A 21,253-nucleotide genomic window follows, 5' to 3' on the forward strand; every position below is an offset into this window, starting at 1 on the left:
CTGCCTGCATTGGTTTCACATCACTCGCAGATGTTATTGCCAGGAACCTTGGGACATCGCGGAAAGGAGGCGATGGTCATGGCGGACAGTCAAAACCGCACCCGAAAACCTGGATGATAGTCCGTCGGCGGACCGGCGCAATTTGAGAACCAACCAAGTTCTCACCACCGCATTCGGCGTGCCCCCGATTCGGATGCCATGCCATGCATGCAGTTGCGCCCGTGAACTTTGACGGCGGTTCCTATCTCTTGCTTGCTAAGCGTTTCGATGATTCTGGAATGTTCTAACAATCGGGTTCGCAGTGATGTTGCTCGACGGTATGATCTTACTCCCAACATGATTAAATGGTTGATCTTTGTTGATTCCAGTTCTTCCATAGGAAGCAAAAGCAAAGTTGTGCTAGAATGAGTGCACTCCTCACATTTTTTATGCTCCTAAACAAGGGTAGATGAGATGTATCCGTTGGGCTTGCCAGAAGCCCTCTATGACTGCAACCTCGTGACTTGTACAGCTCTTCTAGAGGGTCAAGTACAACAAAGTGTCCAAAAAAATGCTATGAAAACCGACCATTGTCGTGAGACTGAGTGGTGTATGACAATCCTTCTTCCCAATGCCCAGAATCCCCATGCCAATGCCATGCCTCGAAACAAGAATCCCTTTGCCTCGCTCGCTCATGCTCAAATATGAAAAGATGCATGTCGTAAGTCTTCTTCTTTGAAAAGTCCTCCAAATCCCGTCTTTTGCAGCCTCACGCTCATGTAGACCAGCTCACCATGGCCGTGGGTCCCTCACAGCCAGACTAGAACCACGTCGGGGGCACAGACCAGTGCCGCAACATCGTGTCGACGGCCTTATTCCATTCATATTCAAAACAGGCGCCGAGCTGGGCCGCCTCGTCGGTAGAGGGCTCGCGGCCTCCCCACATCTCGGGCTTGCTGGCCTCCAGGGCCGCGTATCCGGACACGAGATCACTGCAATCGCAATAATAACAAAACGTCAGCCTTCATCTTTCACAGTATGGCTCGGTGACGGTGATGGTAGTACTCACTCTTCCTGAATCTTGACCAGACACAACCAGGCCAGGTTCCAGCTCTTGTTCGAGTTGGGATCGTTGCGCACGCGGACGTGGGCGTCGTATAGAAGGTCGCTGCAAAGGGGATAGCTCCGTGTCAGACCTCGGAGCTCAGTGAGAAACTGGTTGCTGTTCACATAGTAGTCCCAGGCGGCGGTCATTGGACCTTGGAAGGCTAGGGCGTCTTCTTCGTTCTCGCAGGTAGCCGCTACGCGCTCGATGCGGCAGAGCTCTGTGAGGGTGTTGACCCTGTGCGTCTCTAGGGACTCGATGAGTTGTTGGATTGAGCGCTATAGGTAGTCAAGTGTCAGTACGGTGCCCGATGAAGAAGGATGGATCGAGTGCAGTAGTGTCATCTTGGACTTGAGAGTGGAAGTATTTGAGAAGGGTCTAGGTCTAGTGGTGCGTCCTTGTAGGGGATAGGGAGGTAGTACAAAGAGGAGGCCGTGACTAACTTGAACCGCCCTTGGTTTCTTGCTACTCTTGGAGCTACGGTGGTGGCTTGATGACCCTCCCGAGCGGCCGGAACGCGACGAAGACATGGTTGACGACGGTCTGCGGGAAGGATGAGACTCCTGACTGACTGATGGCGGCGCAAAGGCGACAAGGATATCCTCGACTGTGTACTGGGTATCCGAGTCTATTTGACCTTCGAGCTGGGTGATATTCGTGTGGCTGTGATCCAAAGAAAGTGGCAGATGCGGATCGGGGGAAGCTAGTGATATATCCTGTTCGTCGACTTCGAGCTTGACACTCATCACGACGGACGTCCACTTCGGGGTAGAATCTCCGAACCGAGTAGATGGGTCGATCGAGGTAATCAGACACCCTCCAAGTGGACGTGCCTTGCTGTTGCGATGACGTCGGCAGAGCTCAGTGACCCAAGATAGCCTTTGAATACTGGACAGAGATTCCCAGTAGTCGAACCGGAGACGGCGTATCACGAGATGAGAGATGATGTGAGTTTGCGGTGCCTCAAACAGTCGGCAAAGACCGTCAGAAAGCTTGGTATGGAGTAACACCGAGGAAGAGTTGCTTCTGTATCGGGTATCTGAAACGACGAAATGGTTTTGTATGGTCAAGATTCGTTCTCCAAGAGCCAGAAGAAGGAGATTGCAGCTAAAAGTGAGCATATGATGATGCATCATAATGATATGGGTTTGTCCAGCCACAATGTATGTCAATGCCGGACACCGCACCGGCAATGGTAGTCAAGCGTTTGAACTCTAAACGGTGAGGAAGCATCCACATGGAAGGAGATGTGGCCCGGAGCTGAGGCTGAGGCTGATGAAGGCATCGGAGAGGACGTCAGGGGTTACGGCAACCGTATCAGAGGGGCGTACACCAAGAAGACAGATGAGGAATGGGTGTGCCACGACCAGTGACAACAGAACGGATGATCACTGTGCTCCTGACCAAAGACTTCACCCATTCCCAGCGGACCGGCTATGCTACAGGTCTGGTCGAAGAACATGCTCGAGACTTCCATTGACTCTTTCTCCCAAGACATGGAATGCTTGTGAGGAGGGGACGATATGCAGTGTGATGGGCGAGAAAACGAGGTTGAGGTCAGTGATTGGCCACATCGCATACAGGTGTCGATGAGTAAAGCTGCTGACAGAGCAGACGTATTTTTGTCTCGAGCTCCCAGAAGAGCTCACCACCCTAGCGATGACGATGGAAATCGCGATAAACTGACCCCAGAAGCCGGGACAGCCTAGACATGCATGCTTCTGGGGTGGTACGGACTGCGCAAAAGGTGCTAGCTGCAGCCCTACCAGGCATAGTGTCAACAATGAGAGCCATCTCATAGGGTGTTTGGGCAGCCGGTCAACGGGAACAGAGGGTGGCAGGGTCCCAAGAAAGACAACGTCAGATTTTAGTGGAGGACAGATCGTATGGCAGGGACTAATGGTTGCCCACCCCACGCCATTCCCGGCCCGTGATTGTTCGGGCGTCCCCGGTCTATCGTCAGGTGAATATTGCATATGGAGGACGTTTTGACTATGGCGAAGGATGCCGAGACACAGAGCAAGGCATTGCGGCTGAGCAGGATGGGAGGCTCCTTCTGGCAATCCGACGGAGGTCGATTAGCTTGTTTGGTGGAGGCTTGAAGATTGGCGCCAATGGACCAATAAGTCTCAGAGGGACCGTTTGCGATAGGCGTGCAGATACGACAATGAATTGTAAAGCGACGAGCGGGCCTGGTGTTCTGCCGTGGTGCCCACGGAGTACAGACTGGGGGCGGAATAGCATCGAGACCGGGCACGGAACGGACGTATGCGAGGAACTTTAGTTACACGCAGGCGTGAGTTTGCAGAATAAATCTGCACAGATGTCAAAAAAGGGTCGTGGTAGGTATCCGCAAGCGCGAACCAAGCTCTGTCTCAACCTTGCATAGCTCGCGTGATGTTTGAGCATCCCAGACATCAACCACGTTAGAGTAAGTCGTAGATGCGGGGGTGATTCCATAGGGCTGAGTGTCAACCATGTTGCTTTATCCATGGGTTGGTTAGTCTGCATTTCAGCCGCCCCGCCGCTCGAACTCTTTTGCCCATGTGTCGGCGGGGGGTCTCAGTTTGGATCTGGACTCGCTGTGAGGAATCTTGAATCCCACTTGTGAAGGGTTTGGTCCTTTAGGATAGAGGTTGTTGTCTGCTTCAGGTCGAGCATCCTGCACGCGTGTTTGGCGTTCCTAGAGGCTAGAAACAATACCAGGATGTGTCTAGTTCTGGACTTTGAGGCATGGCTAAGCCCGTACCTCGGCTCCCAAACTTCCCGCTTACCAGGGTCTTAGGCCAATGATAACGGGCCGAGGGGTTTCTTCTGGAAGTCGACAACGGGCTGCTGAAGTTGAGGCTGGGAGTAGCTGTAAGACCGGGCCCTACCTGAGCAGATCGATCGACATACTGTAGCCGCAAGGAGATCCGTCCGGCCGATCCCATATCAACAGGATGCTCCAAAGGAAGGAATTTGCCCCATCCGACACAGGATTCCAAACGCCGAGCGAAAGGTATCCAAAGATGTGAGAATAGCCTTGAAAAATCCCGTATTGGATATTTGGCGAGGCAGACTCGCAGGTTCTGTATGCCCCGGAGGAGCACCTCACAAAGAGCCAAGCGCCGGAAGAATACAGATAGCGGAAGCGCCGTCTACGGCCCTGGAAGAAAGGATCATAAGCGCGATGCGAAGCATTTGGTTTGCTGTGTTACGACTCGAAACGTCGGACAAGGCCGGCAGACTCGCGGTAGACCGGAAACAAGCGCGGCGACTAACACAAGTTGGGATGAGAGGACAGGATGAAGCATGGAAGTTAGGTAGAAAGGAACAAGAAAGACGGCAGACAGAGAAACTTCACACGCACACACGGTGATCTGACAGCACGGGGGCTCTTGACTGCGCCACAGCCTGATGCCAGTTGGCCCAGTTTATAGGCTCACACGTGGAAATATTGACCAATGGAAATACAAAGAAAGAAGGAAGCAAGGGCCATGATTCGCTGCGGATGTGGCTTGCCCCGTCGCTCCTTCCTCAGCCATCCGGCTCCTGACAATCCGACAAGGCGGCAGAAGCAGGTAGGGACGAAGCTCTAATTCTTTCTTTCCTAATGGGGAATCATTTCTCATGGAGGGAGCCAACCTAGGTATGTGTCTCGAGTTATTGCTCCTTCTTGGGCAGCTCCTACAGGTTCTAGGATGTTTTGAATGCAAGATTGGAAGCAGTGCCTTGCATCCGCTCCTGCATCCTTCCAATTGACAAGCACTTGCCATCGTGAACTCCCGTCCGCCGGATCCGGAGCGGAAGCGGGCGTCCTGTCTTCTGGTGCGTTGAAGAATGGCATTCCAAAACTCCCCTTCACTTCCACATCCACCTCACCTCACCTCACCTCACCTTACCTAACTTCAACACCCCCACGCCGGACGTCACCGACCCTCAAACTCTGTTGTGCCCACAGTGGATTCCACGACGACGAAGACTTGCTGCTATGGCGAAATGGCAACTGGTCGGGCGCATCATCGTAGCCAGTGATTCGCGCCGAGACGTCACATCCTCACGACAACCGATGATATGTCAGCTGTCAACATGCTGCACTCTGCTCAGTAAGCTAGAATGAAATTATAGAACAGTCCTAGGTAACAACAGCACGTGATGTACGGTAGGTACGGTGCGGTACCTTAGACAATGACTGTCAGCGATTACCTTAGAACAAGCCTGCAGCCCCCACTCCCTGCGCAGACAGCTCGTAGGTAGGTTGGTGAGATTTGTGAGGTTGGGCTTACCCATCGTACCTTAGAGCCGATCACGTGTTTCTCACTACCTACTTCCAATCGATTCTCCGCTGCTGACTGCATCGGGTAACAGCAATTCACTGTGTCACACATCTTTCCTCGAAAAGAAGTTGATCGAGGTCCCCAAGCCCAGCGGCCTCCGCTTATCTCACGGAGTAGAGCTCTTTTCCACGGCCACGTTGCCGGTTACCTGCTGACCACACTCCGAGAACTCCGCAGGTTTCAATATGCCTTCACTGACATCATGGTAAGTAAATCACATACGTACATTTACTGGATCGTAATGAAAGACGGCTGCCTGGAATACATTGAACCCAATACACGTCGCTGATGCCTGGATGACGAGACTTCAATGATCATCAGGTCACCCGTCATGCGACATTCGGCATATGCTTGCTTGGAACCTTGATACCCCAAAGAAACTTTCTGTTCCAGTAACCGGTACCTACTGAATCATCTCTACCTTGAAGATACAGTCTCAACATCGGTCCGATTCCAGTCTGTTTGCCTCCATCAATTCTCGCCACCATGCAACTCCATCACTATCTCCGGATGTGCCGTGCTTTACGCTTTACTCGCCCTGCTGCTCGAGAGTCGTGGATCAGTGTTTTAATCATTTCGACCATATTTCCAATCAGGAAGAGAATAACTGACACTGGTCCACGACTCTGGGGGGGGGGGGGGTAGTGGCAAGGCGAGCCAAGGGCGAACGACAACAAACAAACCATTACCAACGGAGACCGTCCACCAGGCCCATCGCCTTCTCAACCACCTCACTTGTAGATGTCACACTTCGGTATCAAAGATCTTTGGGAAGTCGCCTTCAGGCCACCACCTCTTGGGTTCAAAATTCCACGGCATCTCATTCATACACATCTGATTTCCTGGCAGTCTGGTCTCAGCATGGACCGATCCTCTCGAGATTATCATTAGGCCCAGGTATGAATAGAGCCGAAGTCAATTTAATCAGAGCACGTTTCATACGTGATTTAACGAGGAGCTCTATTCACATTCTGCATGCGTAGATCAACCACCTTCACGAGACTCCTGGTAGCCTCCTCATGTACAACAATCCCCCAGTAGAAACAAAGACGCCAATATGTGTTTTCCCACAATCTTCAATTCATAAACAAACATGGCTTCAAACCAGCGGAAACCAAGAAATATACAACAACTACCAACTGCCCTTTTGCGTCAGATGCCTCGAGCTCTCGCCAACAAGGAACGAGTACTCTCCAAACGTAATCATCGCCCAGTTCTGTTGCCGTACGTCCCAGTAGCTGAGGTCACGCCGTGTCACGTTGAACGTGACCGTCTTCTTCTCGCCCTTTTCCAAGTTGAACTTGTCAAATCCACGTAGGACCTTGACGGGGAAGTCTACACCGTGCACGTTCTTCGGGTACGACATGTACAGCTGCGGGACGACCTTGCCGGCTACAGCGCCGGTGTTGGTGACGTCCGCCTGGACGGTGACATAAGTCTCCCATAGGTCGGGGTTACCGCCCTCTTCGCCACCGGCTTGGGATGGAGGCTGCTTCACCTCATATCCGTCTGGGTAAGGGTACGGGTCCGAGGAGATGTCGTCCACGGTATCCAAGTATGGGTATACGTATTTCTCGAGCTTGCGGAAGCCCTCCGGGAACAAAGCCACCTTCTTGTCAGGGATCTTGTCGCTGAACTTTGGTGGCTCCGCACCCGGCGCTGGGCGAGGTGGAGGAAGTGCGCTCTTTTCCTTGACGCCCTTGACGGTGACATTGGAAAACTCGAAGCTTGTGTATGACAGGCCGAATCCAAATTCAAAACGAGGTTCGATGTTGTTCTTGTCAAAGTGTCGGTAGTCAATGTAGAGTCCTTCAGAGAAGTCTTGCTGGGGCACCACGCCATTGGGCAGGTACAAGATCTGACCGGCAGGTCCAAAGTCCTTCAAAGACTTGGGAATTGTGTACGGCAGCTTGCCACTGGGGTTGACATCGCCAAAGACCACGTCCGCTAGCGCGTTTCCACTCTCTTCTCCTGGGAGGTTGGCGTAGAGGACAGCTTTAACGCCAGGGTGGTCGATCCAGCGTTCCATTTCGACGGGTCCTACTGAATGAATGACAACGATGGTATCACCGCCGGCTGAATTTCCTTCACCCTTGCCGCAATTGTCGGCAACCAGAAGGATCAGATCGTCTCCTCCTTTCTGCAACTTGAGATCGTTTCGATCACCGCCAATGCCTCCCCATGACAGGAAGCCTTCTCCCGAGTCCGCGTTGGCAAAGACGATGCAGACATCCTGGTTATGCAGGACAGATGGGTCCTTTTGGAATGGGGGCGAGTTTGTCAGATACTCGGATAGCTCAACCTTTTCAGACTTGAAGCCCTTCTTCAAGGCTTCGACAGGAGTAACGAGGTACGGGAATTCCACAGCACCACTCCCCCAGCCCGAGCCCAGTGTTCCTTGGTTGCAGCCGCGATCAGCGCAGTAATTCGGGCCGTTGCCTGGACCAGCGTCCTCACCAAAAATGCCAATCTTCAATTTGCCCTCGTGGCGCTTACGCTTCGCATCGATGAAGCCGTCTCTGCTGATTGGCAACACGTCCTTATTCTTGAGTAGGACTGTACCCTCGGCAGCAACGCGGCGGGCAATATCCGAGTGGTTGCCTTGCACATGAACATACTTGTTGACCTCGACCTCTGGTTGGGGCGTCTTGCTACCGGGAGCGAGGGTACCCATCTTGTCATTGGTCCATGAGGAAAAGTTGGGAAGCTCATCTGGGTAAAGTTTCTTGTCGTCCTGTCCCAGCTTGTACCAGGAAGCAACGATACGAACCGCCATATCGTCCAATCGTTCGACAGGAACGGATCCGTTGAGGACGGCTCGAGTAAGCTCGGGGCCCCAGAGAGACTTTCCATTCTGCCAGAATAGACCATCGCCAGGCATTGTCATATCCAAACCTGCGAGAGCACTGCCGACCCCTGAACGTTGCGCAAGCCAGTCGCTCATTACGAAGCCTTGAAAGCCCATTTCGTCCTTCAGAATACCGTTGAGAAGCTTAGAGTTATCGCAAGCGTACGAGTTGTTGACCTGGTTGTAAGAGCACATGACACTGGCGACACCAGCCTTGACGGCATCGAGGAATGGCCACGCGTACAGCTCGTGCATGGCCCGGTCGTCAATGTTGCTGGAGATGGCGTTGGGTAATCCCCACTCCCAGCTTTGGCGGAAATGTTCCTGCTCGTTGGCAACAAAGTGCTTGATGGTAGCCATGACGCCCTCCTCCTGAATTCCCTTGATCGTCTCAGCGGCAGCGATACCTGACAGGTAAGGGTCGGCGCCGAAGCCCTCCCAGTTGCGGCCGCCGGCAGGCAGTCGACCAAGGGGGCCAACGCAGGGTCCGAGGAGCACGTTGATCCCCTTGCCTCGGGCTTCTTGTCCATGCGCCTTGCCTCGCTGGTACATCAATTCTTTGTTCCAAGTAGCACCAACAGTGACGCCAGCAGGGAACGCGGTCGCATTGTCGGCAAACCGGATTCCAAGGGGACCATCTTGTAGTTGGAGCTGCGGGAAGCCAACGTGGACGGCAGGGCCAGTCGTGCCGACCGCAAGGCCCATCATCCAGCCAGTTCCTGTTGTGATGTTGACCTTCTCAGGCAAAGTCATCTTGGCGACCATCTCTCCGGCCTTCTTGTAGCTCTCTGCCCAATTCTTGGATATGCCGCCTTTTGGAGTCGGGTACCATGGTGGTGACAGGCCGGTGGGGGGTGCGCCCTTGAACTTCTTGTACATGACAGCTCCTCCGGCGCTGATGAATACCCACATGATGAAGACGACGGCGGTGATGAGCAGACATAGCTTCGAGCGACCCTGGAAGAGCCTTCTGAAAGCTGCAATGCAGCCCCTCGGCCTGGCGGAAAGGAAGGCGGGCTTGGGGAATCTTGACTCCTGCTTCGGTTCATTTCGCTCAAGGTAGTCAGTGGCATCGATGTCGGAGCCGTCGTCGGATTCTCCATCGTAGGAGCGGCGGGACTTGTCGCCCAAGAGTCCTTCTTTACTGGGGTCCATGACGGACAGATTGAGTATGCTGTGTACTGTCCGTGGTTGTGATTAAGGGTTCGTCTGGGGGAAGTCGAATGCTTCCGGTCTTTGTTATGGAAATGATAAACAATTGAGGCTGGATCTGCGTCTGACGAGCGCACCAGTCCTATTCAGAGGCGGATTGTGGCAGCACGGTTCGACTGGCGTACCATTGCTCGATGCGCCCTCGGGTATGGTAGTGTAAAGAAGCAGTCTCGAGGCGTCTCGAAGGTAATTGGGTGTATCTGCGAGACGGTGCTAGCAACTCGAATGCGGTCAACCGAGATAGAGCTCTGGTGGTATGTGTAGAGCGTAGGCGACCTCGGAAGTTGACGTGATGCCAGTGTCGGGTAAGGACAATCAGACAAAGACTTGTGAAGACGAGTCGAGAAGGGTTGGAGGAATGACAAAACAATTGAAGGGCCCGGGACGAGGGACGGGGTGTCAGGTCTGTTCCCCTAGGTTTCGACTCGCAGCAGTGCGGCTTGTTCTTTCGGCGTGCTGGCGGCGTGTTGGCGTGCTTAACCTTTCGTAAACCACGCTGCTGAGTGCAGAGGGATCAGGCCGTGCCCGCCTGGATTTGGGAGCTTCCGGTTGAAACAGTGGGGGAATCTGGGTCTAGGTACGTACTGGGTGCCCCACGCTTGGACCGCTACCCCTGTCTTAGTGACGTCCCTTGGACCTTCCAGTTCTCGATTGCAGCGCCATTAGGGCAGTGGAGCCGCATTTTCACTGGGCTGCCCCGCTGATTGGCGCGGGGCCTCGGCAGCACGGGCCTACAATACCTAGCGTGTGCCCCTGGAAGAGCCAGAACCCAGCAGAAGCATGCCAAATTCCCTCCAAATTCCCATCTATTTCCAGGTAAGGTACGTCGTAATTACTGCGTACCTTACTTTGAGGTTGTTTGCAACTTTGCTGAGGTTTATGGACGATATGCCTCATCTTACCTTAGGTAAGCATACCCGAATCCAAGGAAAGGTACATAGTAAGGCAAGGTAGGCACCGGAGATCTCCCGTTTGGATCCGATGGATTCCATCCCGTCTTACACCTCATCTCAGTCTCAAGATGCGATACCGAATGACCCACTGACGACGATGAAGATTCTGACGAAAGCTGGCAGACCATATCAGGTGCTGGTGGCCACCTTTTCGTCTTCTGATCAATCCGACGTCACATCTTACTCTTAACATGAAGCGGGGAGCCATCTGCCGTCGGCCTGTTCTCCAGCAGATATAACGTCCATCAGCTGAGACTGGATGCAAAAAGCAAACTCCTTCACCCCCAATTTCGCACGAATTTGCCTACTCAACCTCGACCTCAGCACCTCCAGCGTCGGGAAAGAGAAACCCAGTGTCTCAGCTAGATTTTGACGACCAACGATGCGCTCAGAATTATTCAAAGCACGGCAACTGGAATGTGCGGGTCCGATGTGAGAAGCAAAACTAATCCATAGCGGGTAGGCAGTTTAGTGATCCAAACATCACGGGTGGAAACGTTCCAGGCTCTTGAAAATCCGACCAAGAGGTTGCTCACTTCGTCTGATGAATGTTCTGGTACACTTATGCTTTTATGCCGATGCCACGCATCAGACTGGCCAGTTTGCTGATCATCACAGGACTTATTTTTACGAGAACACCACGATGCCGTATTTATTATAGGTCGTAAAGAACACGAAACGCAGATGTTGAAGCCCTCCCAATGCGCCGTTGGACAATGTTTTCGCAAAGTCATTTCAGCATATTCATGGGGCTTGCACCGACAGAGAGAGTGAATTTGCAAGTCAGAGTCTCGCTGAACGATAGGCCTAGATCAAAATCAACTTGGCGAACTCGAGAGAATCTCGCATGATTCATTCACCCCATATGTGACGTCGAACTCGCCTTGATCCTTTCTTACGATACGGATGGGGGCTCTGAAAGCGATGAGACTAAACCATGTCCAAGGGCAACCGACACTGTAGCCTCAGCAAACAAACGGCTGCAGCCGAAACTTTGCTGGACATGGCTGCCACATATGAAGAGGTTTCTTGGGTCGTTATGTACGCCACACATCATTCTCCACACCCGACAGCTTATCGTCATGAAGCCAGCAATTTCTACGTGGAGTATCGGCAAGGCAGAACATATCGGTGTCAAAGACCGGAAGAGGCTTGTCAGGATAAGTCAAAGCGGGCAAAATTCCTGCATAAGTGGGAGAATGAGAAGCAACGCTGCCTTCACTTGACTCCTAAACACTCGCTAACCCAAGGCTCCTGCGCACCAAACAGGGTCGCACTCGCAAGACAGAATTTGTTGGATTCTTGAAACGAGATGGAAGGACAGTGACCTCTTAGCCGAGTCTTTGGCATCGACGCTGAGGCGGGACACAACCGCGGGGTGGACCGCGCTTCTTCAACGGCATTTTGACGCCGGCACCGGAGTAACCACGCCGCAGAGATTAAAACTGTTGAGAAGAATCACCCAAAATTTTGAAAGGAAAGAAATAAATAATTTCCGCTGGACCCTTGGTTCCCATTTTCCTTGCCGAGCAGCGAGAGTTGCGTAGTTGGATTGGTAATTCGGGCATCAAGAGCCTTTCGTAGCGGAGCGAAAAAGATGAGGTACGGAGCCCCGCGGTACGTACTCTTTTATCGCTACGGAGATTGAGGGCGAGGGTGGAGATGAGTAAGTCGCTGTGACCAATGAAACGCCTCCGATAGGGGGCGGGATACAAAGTTGAATTTTTTTTTTCACATGGGCCAAGGATGCGATTCTGCTGGTGGATTATGAGAAACAAAGAGGGAAAAATCGCTCCCGGACTTGCAGTGCCCAATCTAAAAAAAAAATCTGTGTTGCGACGGAGGGACACTTGTTGCTGACGACCTACACAACACAAACTCGCCGTCCCACGAGAGAGAGGACAGACGAGAGCATCTCCTTCTAGCCCGCGAAACTCTTTCCGGTTTTCCCTCCTTCAGAATTGCAGAAGCGAGGTCCCTTTTTTCGCGCGCGCTCTCCCTCTCTCGCCCTCCGACCCCTCTCCCCGAGTGCTGGTTGTCGCTTCCATGCCTCACCCTGTAACCCCGCCCTTATCGCAGCAGGAACAACACCAAGCGAACATGACCGTCGTGGCCAAGGGCGATGCCCCTCCCCCGCCATCCCAAGAAGAGGTTTCCGCCTTCCTGACCTCCATCTTCACCGCGACCACTTCCGCCGCCTCAGTCGATGCCGCCTACGGTCTTTGCGAAGTCTTGAACAACACGGTCGGATACCAAGGTCTTACCCAATATGGCATTCTTGCCGAGATCAAGAAGGCTGCCGCCAACAAGAAGTCTCCTCAGCTTCGCGAGTGCGCCCAAAACCTGTTGGGTGCCCTCTTTGAGCGCATGCCCCCAAAGTCGCCCTTGAGCGAGGTTGTCTTCCTTGTTCAGGATGCCGCCCTCGTTCCTGCAGCTCTCGACGCCCTGTCCGACAAGGGCTCCGTTGTCCGCGAGTCTGCTCAATATGCGCTGGATGCTCTCTTCAACAACCTGAGCGCCGAGGCTCTCGTTGTCGGTCTGCTGCCTCTTCTTCACACCTACCTATCCAAGAGGACCGGAAAGTGGCAGGGAACTGCTGCTGCCCTCCTCTTGCTCCAGAAGATCGCCGAGAAGGCCAAGCAGACTGTAGGCTCCACACAGGAGCAGGCTGAAGAACAGGATGTCCTCCGCGAGGCCATCGGAACCAAGCTGGCTGGCCTCATCCCCATCGTCGAGGGCGGCATGCACGACCTCAAGGCCGAGGTCGAGAAGCAGTCTGTCCAGACTATGACCGCCCTTACCGCACTCCTCTCCAACGACGACGTCGCTCCTCGCGTTCCCCTCCTCATCGATACCATGCACCACCCCTCCACCGAGACTCTTCGCAAGGCCATCCATGCCCTGTCCATGACGACCTTTGTCGCCATCGTCACCTCTCCCGTTCTTGCTCTCTTGACACCCCTGCTGGAGCGTTCCCTCAATACCCCCTCTACCGCTCAGGAGGTTCTCCGCCAGACCGTCGTTGTCGTCGAGAACTTGACAAAGCTGGTCCACGACCCGATTGAGGCCAGGACCTTCCTGCCCAAGTTGCAGCCTGGTGTGAAGGGTGTCTACGACCGTGCTTCCCTCCCCGAGGTCCGAGAGCTGGCTAAGAGAGCATTGGACGTCATCGAGAAGGCCATGGGTGACGACAAGGATGTCATCGAGCGTGTCTCTAGCGAGGACGTCGGCAAGATCCTTGATGCCGAGATCAAGAAGACCGGCGGCCTTGCCGTGACCGACATCTACAAGGTGGCTCGCCCCTACATCTGCGAGCAGGTTGCTGAGGATGTCAACCACCGTTTCGTTCAGCGCATCTCTGGACGCATCGCTCCCTACCTGCAGGCCTTGGCCCCGAGCTCCAACATTGCCATCGCCGACAGCGTTCAGAAGTACTACGTCGAGGAGGACGAGCGCAAATACGGTGTTCCCGAGAAGGAGGACGATGGCGAGACGGAGATTGTCAATGCCCACTTCTCCCTGGCATACGGCGGCATGCTGCTGCTTTCCCACACCAACCTGAGACTGCTCAAGGGTCACCGCTACGGTCTTTGCGGTCGCAACGGTGCCGGCAAGTCCACGTTGATGCGCAGTATCGCCAACGGCAAGCTCGAGGGTTTCCCTCCCCAGGATGTCCTTCGTACCATTTACGTCGAGCACAACCAGGGTGAAGATGCCGATATCAGCATTTTGGACTTTGTCCTCAAAGACGAGGAGATCGCGGCTCGCGGTCGTGCCAAGGTCGTTGAGGTTCTTGACGAGTTCGGCTTCGGCAGTGGTCCTGACGAGCGCCAGTCGCACAAGGTCGGCTCCCTGTCCGGAGGATGGAAGATGAAGTTGGCCCTGGCTCGTGCTATGCTGAAGGGCGCCGACGTCCTGTTGCTGGACGAACCTACTAACCACTTGGATGTTGCCAACATCGCCTGGCTCGAGAACTACCTCAAGACCCATCCCGACATCACCAGTCTGATCGTTTCTCACGACTCCGGTTTCCTCGACAACGTCACCACGGATATTTACCACTACGAGCCCAACAAGAAGCTTGCTTGCTACAAGGGCAACCTTGCCGCCTTTGTCAAGGTTCGCCCCGAGGCAAAGAGCTACTACACGCTCTCCGCTTCCCAGGTTCAGTTCAAGTTCCCGCCTCCGGGTATTTTGACTGGTGTCAAGTCCCTGACCCGTGCCATTATCCGCATGACCAACGTCTCATACCAATACCCCAAGGCCCCCAAGCCCTCTCTCGCTGAGGTTACTTGCCAGCTTACTCTGTCGTCCAGAGTGGCCATCATTGGCCCCAACGGTGCCGGCAAGTCCACGCTCATCAAGATCCTGACTGGCGAGGTCATTCCCAGCACCGGAAAGGTCGAGAAGCACCCCAACTTGCGTATCGGCTACATCAAGCAGCACGCTCTTGAGCACGTCGAGATGCATCTTGAGAAGACCCCCAACCAGTACCTGCAGTGGCGTTACGCCAACGGTGACGATCGCGAGGTCCACATGAAGCAGACCCGTATGCTCTCCGACAAGGACCGCGAGCAGATGGATAAGCTCATCGACCTCAAGGACGGCAAGTCCGCTCGTCAGCTCGAGACTATCGTCGGTCGTCAGAAGTACAAGAAGACCTTCCAATACGAGATGTAAGCACAACCCAATTCTCCGAATAACGTGGCAAATGAACTAACAAATCGTAGTAAATGGCGCGGATATCTTCCCAAGTACAACACCCAGGTGTCCCGTGAGACCATGATCGAGTGGGGCTTCGACAAGCTCATCCAGGAGTTCGACGACCACGAGGCATCTCGCGAGGGTCTCGGTTACCGTGAGCTCCAGCCCACCGTCATCTCCAAGCACTTTGAGGACCTCGGATTGGATCCCGAGATTGCCAACCACAACGAGATCGGCTCCCTGTCCGGTGGTCAGAAGGTCAAGGTTGTCATCGCCGGTGCCATGTGGAACAACCCTCACTTGTTGGTTCTCGACGAGCCGACTAACTTCTTGGACCGTGACTCCCTCGGCGGTCTCGCCGTTGCCATTCGTGAGTTCAAGGGCGGTGTCATCCTCATTTCCCATAATGAGGAGTTTGTCGGCGCCCTGTGCTCCGAGCAGTGGCATGTCAACGACGGCCGTGTCGCCCTCCGCGGCAACGCCGCCATCAACCTCGGCTCCTTTGAGGACAACAGCAGCGTGCCCGGAAGCGCCATCGCCTCCACCGCCGTCTCCTCTGTCGCCAACAGTGCCGTCAACAGCGCAGTTAACTCTGGCGCCGAGGATAACTCTGAAATGAAGTTCCGCGCCAGAAAGAAGAAGAAGAAGACCAAGAAGGAGCTCAAGGAGCAGGAGGTCCGTCGTCGTCTCAGACACATTGAGTGGCTCAACAGCCCCAAGGGAACGCCCCACCCTCCCGACACGGACGACGAGGAATAAGTTGGTTTTTACGACGACTCACGAAAAAACGGTTAATAACGAGCGATACCTTGTTCTTCTTCTGTGGTGCTGGTTTAAGAATGAGAGAGAAGAGAGTATGACCAGAAGATACACAGACGAGGTCGACCCTCTTTCCTAAGAAAGAAAAAGTTGGGATTTTTTGCTTTCAGAGATATCTTGGGGATAGAAGGGATGGAGGGGGTCAGAAAAAGGGAAAGACCATGTAGAGACGTCGTTTCTTCTCCACAACCCCCCATCCGTGTTCAGACGGGATTAGAAGGCGTTCTGCATATAGACGGGATCCAGGATGGGCTCTCTTTTTTTGTCGTGCTTTTCTTATGTTTTCATGTGGTGGATTTTGTCTCCTGCCCCCTTCAGGAGATTGTCGCGTTCACTTAAACATTGACAAAGACAATAACCCACCCTAGACAGCTTTTTGGAACGATGGAATGAAAACTCGATTCGAATCAACTTTGCCACCTTTCATGTGACCTGTGTTGGAGAAGTCATAGCTAGGGATTAGAACGCCCATACCCAGCGTCAGCTTCAACCCCCCTACAGACTAGATGCTAGTAATGTATGCGGAATTCGATGTGTTTAAGAGCTAAAGGCATCCCGACATTGCAGCACACAACTAAAGTAAGATAAGATGAATAAAGAATGTGGCTTGGTTTTCTCTAAATTTGTGCTAGTGGAATAAAATGCCAACACTTGGGCGTGTGTGTGTGTGTGTGTGTGTGTGTGTGTGTGTCTGGTGACCATCATCTACTTCGTGCCCTATCCTGTGGTCCAACCTATTCCCTCCATCCTTTGGTTCCGTGATGAGCCGCCTCATGGTCGTAATAATTAAGCTTTATATATAAGTGTTAAAGATACTTTGCATGACATCTTTTGTGAAATGGTAGAAAAGAAATGAAAACAAACAAGAGCGCCACTGATCATGTCGTGGTCTGCTCAAGCTGGAATCTAGGTATCAAAGCCCCTCGCAACTCCGGCCCATGTCTATATCGTTGCGGGAAATCGCCCACTGTACAATGTTTGTCGCCTCGTACGGCTCATGAAAATAGTAAATAGCATCAGATCCAATGTAGTATTTGGTTTACCACGAGAAGGTCATGAGCGCGGGGTTGAGAGCAATGGGTAGGAGCAAGTGACTGGCCGAAACAGTAGCCATGGGGAGGATGGCGACGAAGTCGGTGATGCGCCAGTCGTGGGGGACGAAGTCGGCGACGGCAAGGATGATCATACCGGCGATGAAGATGCAGGAGAAGAGCATGGAGAATTTGAACTAGGCACAGAACGTTAGCGTCGGCTCGAATTGGATACGAAGTGGTTGAAAATGGAATACATGGCCATGAGTAAGCACCACTGGAATGTGGAGCAAACACCTGGCATCAGCAAGGGAGGGTGGTATATAGTAGCTTACCTTCTTCAAAACCTTGGGCACCTCGATGAAGAAGTTGGAGAACTCGGCTTCCTTGGAGGTCGAACCCCACGTCATGTCAATCTCGAACATGTGAGCCAAAAGGGCTTGGCTGACGTGAAGACTGAGGCCACCGAGGAAGATGGCAAGCAAGAAAGTCCACTTGAGGTTCTCGAAGAAGGCCATCAACAAGCTCTTCTCACCAAGACGGTAACGCATGATAGCAAGGGCGACGTTTCCGAGACCGTTGAAGACAATGATGATGGAGAACCAAACCTGCCAAGAGTCGACATAGTACTTGTCGAGGTATCCGTTGTACCAGCCCATGAGGAAGTAGTTGACCGAGGTCATGATCCAGGCGGCACCAATAGCGTAGTAAGTACCAATGTATGAGACGACGGTGATCTTGGAGGTGAAACGAATGTTGCTGAACAAGAAGGTGCGGAACAGCGGGGTGAATGGACCTCTCCAGAGCCAGGTGCGGATGGGATGGAAAAGAAGCTCGTTGCAGCCGTAGGCGTACTTCTCCCAACGAGCAAGCTCATCGTAAACAGTAAGCGACACACCTTCCTTGAAGCCTTCACCAGCCCAAGCAGCTAAGCGAATGATGTAGCCCTTGCACTGGAGACGAAGCGACATATCGAAGTCCTCAGAGACGTGCGACTCAGACCAGAACTTTTCGTATCCATCCTCATCGTAGTAGCCGACCTGCTGAATGGCGCTCCAGCGAAGAATAGCGTTGTGACCGACGAAAGGAGCAACATCACCGTTGGACACAGTGTACCGAATGGCGCTGTAGATGAGGTTGGTGAAGAAAGTAATACCGTTCTCGAAGTAGGTGTGGACGACCTGCATGACACCAGACGAGAATTGCATGATACCGACATCGGGGGACTGCTCCATTTCGGAAACGGCGTCGAGGAAGCAATCAGCGGGAACTTGGGTATCAGAGTCGATGATGAGAATGTAGTCGCCAACACGAATGTTACCGTCAGCCCATGCACGGCCATCGTCCTCGAGAACCTCCTTGAGAGCCTGTTCATAAGCCTGGGCCTCATCGTGCTGAGTCCATTCATTGGGACGGTTGATGGCCTGGAGCTTTTCTTCGACCTTGAGGGAGATCATCAAACCGAAGTTCATGTTGGATGCCTTCTTAAACTTGCCCTTGCGGGTAAAGCCGTTCTCGCCGTGCTTGGGGCGGGCAACCCATCCAATACTGTTGTCGGCGTAGAACTCGATACGAGCGCGGCGCTCTTCCTCGGAAATCAACTGGAGACCGTCGTCGTTCATGAACATATTGGCAGAGCCACCCTGGAGTTCATAGGTAGACATGGCCTGCTTGATGGACTTGACAGTAGGAACAATGACACCACCCAGACCCTCCTTGTAGACAGGGCACTGGACGGTAACGTGGGGCAGAAAAGAGCTCTGTAGTCTTGGAGGGGGACGAGCTGAGTAGAACTTGGAGTTGATGGTTAACTGACGAATAGGCCCGAAGATCTGAGCCAAGCAACCGACGATGACCTGGGCGAAGAACAGGGTGAAGAAGATCTGAAGCGGGAAGAGGGCGACGAGAGCCAGACGAAGGTAGTCTCCGTCGACAGAGACTTCGATTGCCAGCTGTCTCCAAGCAGCGCCGAGAGAAACGACGACGAGAACCAGAGTGACAGACACGAGGTAGGTGTTGAGGAGGTGAACAGGGCGCTTCTCGGGCTTGATTTGACCGCTTTCCTCGTCAATCTCGTACTCGCCAACATTGGGACCCTTCTTCTCGTCACCCTCCTCGTCTTCAGCACCGGCTTTCCAGACAAGCTCCATGAGCTCGGACTCGATAGCCTTAGCTCTCTGAACGAGATGGAGCGCATCGTCATCCCAGACAATGAGAAGGCCCTCAGCAGCGATGAAGGCAGCGAATTGATGCTTTCTCGCTCTGGGAAGGTCCTCAATAGTGGGCAGAATCTGGACTCGGAGACCGTTCATGAGAGGGACATCGACGGCGTCAGGCGACCACTGGAGGAAAGTCTTGATGACACGCGAGTTCACCGTCATAGCGCACTGGACGTTGAGAGCTGCGCAAGCCTGGGCGAACGGAGAAGTTCCCAATTGCGGAGGACAAGCCATGTACTGGCCCCTGGACTTTCGCAAGAGAACACCCTCGACCTCACCAGAACCGTCACTGACCCAGAGGTGAGAGCACTGCTGCTGGTAGAGGTAGTTGACCATGACCTCATGCTTAATGTCGTCTAGGAACATGGAGCTGCCATTGGAGTGCGTCGATCGGCCAGAAATGGACTGCGGGCGAGAGTTGTAGCGAGGAGTAGGCGGCTGGAGTTCCATATCGTTCGTGCTCGTCCTGTTCGAGTCTTTCTCCATGACTGGAGCCTGGTTGCCGCGGGCGGGTTGCGGTGGGCTGCCACGACCGGAAGCTTCAGGCTTCTCAGCCTTGAAATAGCCACCGAGACCCATCGTGTTGATGACGGGCGTGGTAACTTCTGAGGAGACAGAGAGTCGTCGACCAAGTACGGTACGATTCGAGCTGCTTTGACATTGTTAGCATCTCCCGCAGTCACAAGCTTGCTCCGAGTGGAACTAGCACGGCAGGAAGGTCGCGCACCTATAAATGTTACACAAGGGCAATCAATGCAGTAGGAACTGCCGTGTTCGAACTCGGGTCGAACGAAGTAAGGTTGAAAAGACAATGAAGCCCAAGATGAAGGTCAGGTGGGCAGTGATAGCGAGTGTATAGGCTTCCGAGTGGAACCAGAGGCTGATAGTAGCGAGTGTATGGAAATGTTCAAGCAACCATGAACAAAGGCGCCGAGTTGTCGGATCGAGTCGAATTAAAGTCGAGTCGAGGAATGTGGACCAGGAGGCGAGAGTCAAGCCTAAGAGGAGGCACGAGACAGTGCAAACAACCTCGGGGTCTCTGATGGGCGCCTTGAGGGTTAGTCTTGTAGACGATCTCGAGGGATGAGAGAAGGGAAGGCAAGCCAAACAGTGGTCGAAGACGAGGGAGGGTTCAAGAGGTTATTGAGGAGGGTAGAGACACAGCGGCAGGAGGAGGATGAGAAGCGGCAAGAAACAAGGCCAGTCCAATCGGGGAAAGCGTCGATGAGCCTCGCCAACACGACCAAGGGGTGGGTGTGCAGACGGATAGCGCAACAAGCCAGCCTTGGAGGCGAGGGACCGGCGGACAGAGCGAGCGCAGGTTGGTGGGTAGCGGAGGGGGAGAGTGAGTGGGTAATAGTTGGTAGGATGGTTGAGTGAGAGAGAAGAGTCTTGTCTACTAGCCAGACCCAAAAGCTTTGGCTAGAGCGTAGACTAGAGGCAGAAGACAGAGCAAGGGGGTGTAGGATGGGGAGGGAATCGGGAGATGCCCTACGGCGAGCGGTACGAACGGATACACCGTTCCTTGCCTGCCTTAGACGAGCTACCTACTGGCCTGCTGCTGTTGCCGAGGGGAGCGAACGGGATGGGACGTGAGAGGGGAACGTGGTGATGGGATTTGCAATAATCGCCCGGTATGCCGTATAAGCGAGTGGACGGACTGGATGGGTACGGTACCTATGGGATTCTTCTCTGTTTACGGAGTACAGTTGCGCGGATGAGGCACGGCGAGCCAAGGTTCTGGGAATTGGATGCTGAGAGAACGGGCAAAGACAACAATCGGACGCTGGGGCGCTGCCCTGGTCTGCACGGGTTGTCTAGGAAGGTGTCTACTTCGTGGGAGGGCGGGCGTGTCTAGGTTCCCGTCGATTGGGATATGATGCGATGTGCTAGCGACCTTATGGTAGCAGCCGTGTTCAGGTTGTTGGAGATCTTCGCGGTGCTCGCCACGCTGAAGCTGGGATCACTAGTTTGAAGTGTGGACGAAGCGAGGGATCGGAGCCTGGAGGGGGAACAGAGGAGGGGGGGATGCAAAAGAAAGGCGCGCTTGGAAAAGCAGCAATA

The 21,253-nt window shown here is 53.7% G+C and overlaps 4 protein-coding genes across 4 annotated transcripts; 1 reads left to right on the forward strand and 3 right to left on the reverse strand.

The window, feature by feature from the left end:
* Window positions 1–799: 799 nt before the first annotated feature.
* Window positions 800–1,614, reverse strand: N0V96_011465 (uncharacterized protein; the record flags this gene model as incomplete). Its single annotated transcript, XM_065759280.1, has 3 exons — window positions 800–971; window positions 1,049–1,362; window positions 1,528–1,614. The coding sequence occupies 3 exons, from the start codon at window positions 1,612–1,614 to the stop codon at window positions 800–802; spliced, it is 573 nt and encodes a 190-aa protein (XP_065612177.1).
* Window positions 1,615–6,535: 4,921 nt separating this feature from the next.
* Window positions 6,536–9,406, reverse strand: N0V96_011466 (uncharacterized protein; the record flags this gene model as incomplete). Its single annotated transcript, XM_053192126.2, has 1 exon — window positions 6,536–9,406. The coding sequence occupies one exon, from the start codon at window positions 9,404–9,406 to the stop codon at window positions 6,536–6,538; it is 2,871 nt and encodes a 956-aa protein (XP_053050290.2).
* A 3,110-nt stretch (window positions 9,407–12,516) lies between these two features.
* Window positions 12,517–15,879, forward strand: NEW1 ([NU+] prion formation protein 1; the record flags this gene model as incomplete). Its single annotated transcript, XM_053192125.2, has 2 exons — window positions 12,517–15,092; window positions 15,147–15,879. 2 exons carry the CDS (start codon window positions 12,517–12,519, stop codon window positions 15,877–15,879), a joined length of 3,309 nt encoding a protein of 1,102 aa, XP_053050289.2.
* A 1,099-nt stretch (window positions 15,880–16,978) lies between these two features.
* On the reverse strand, window positions 16,979–19,768 carry N0V96_011468 (uncharacterized protein; the record flags this gene model as incomplete). The annotated part of the gene is made up of 2 exons (XM_053192124.2): window positions 16,979–17,167; window positions 17,306–19,768. 2 exons carry the CDS (start codon window positions 19,766–19,768, stop codon window positions 16,979–16,981), a joined length of 2,652 nt encoding a protein of 883 aa, XP_053050288.1.
* Between the last annotated feature and the right edge of the window lie 1,485 nt (window positions 19,769–21,253).

Source organism: Colletotrichum fioriniae (assembly GCF_027942845.1).
Source record: "Colletotrichum fioriniae strain IMI 355084 chromosome Unknown scaffold_17, whole genome shotgun sequence".
Taxonomy (NCBI): domain Eukaryota; kingdom Fungi; phylum Ascomycota; class Sordariomycetes; order Glomerellales; family Glomerellaceae; genus Colletotrichum; species Colletotrichum fioriniae.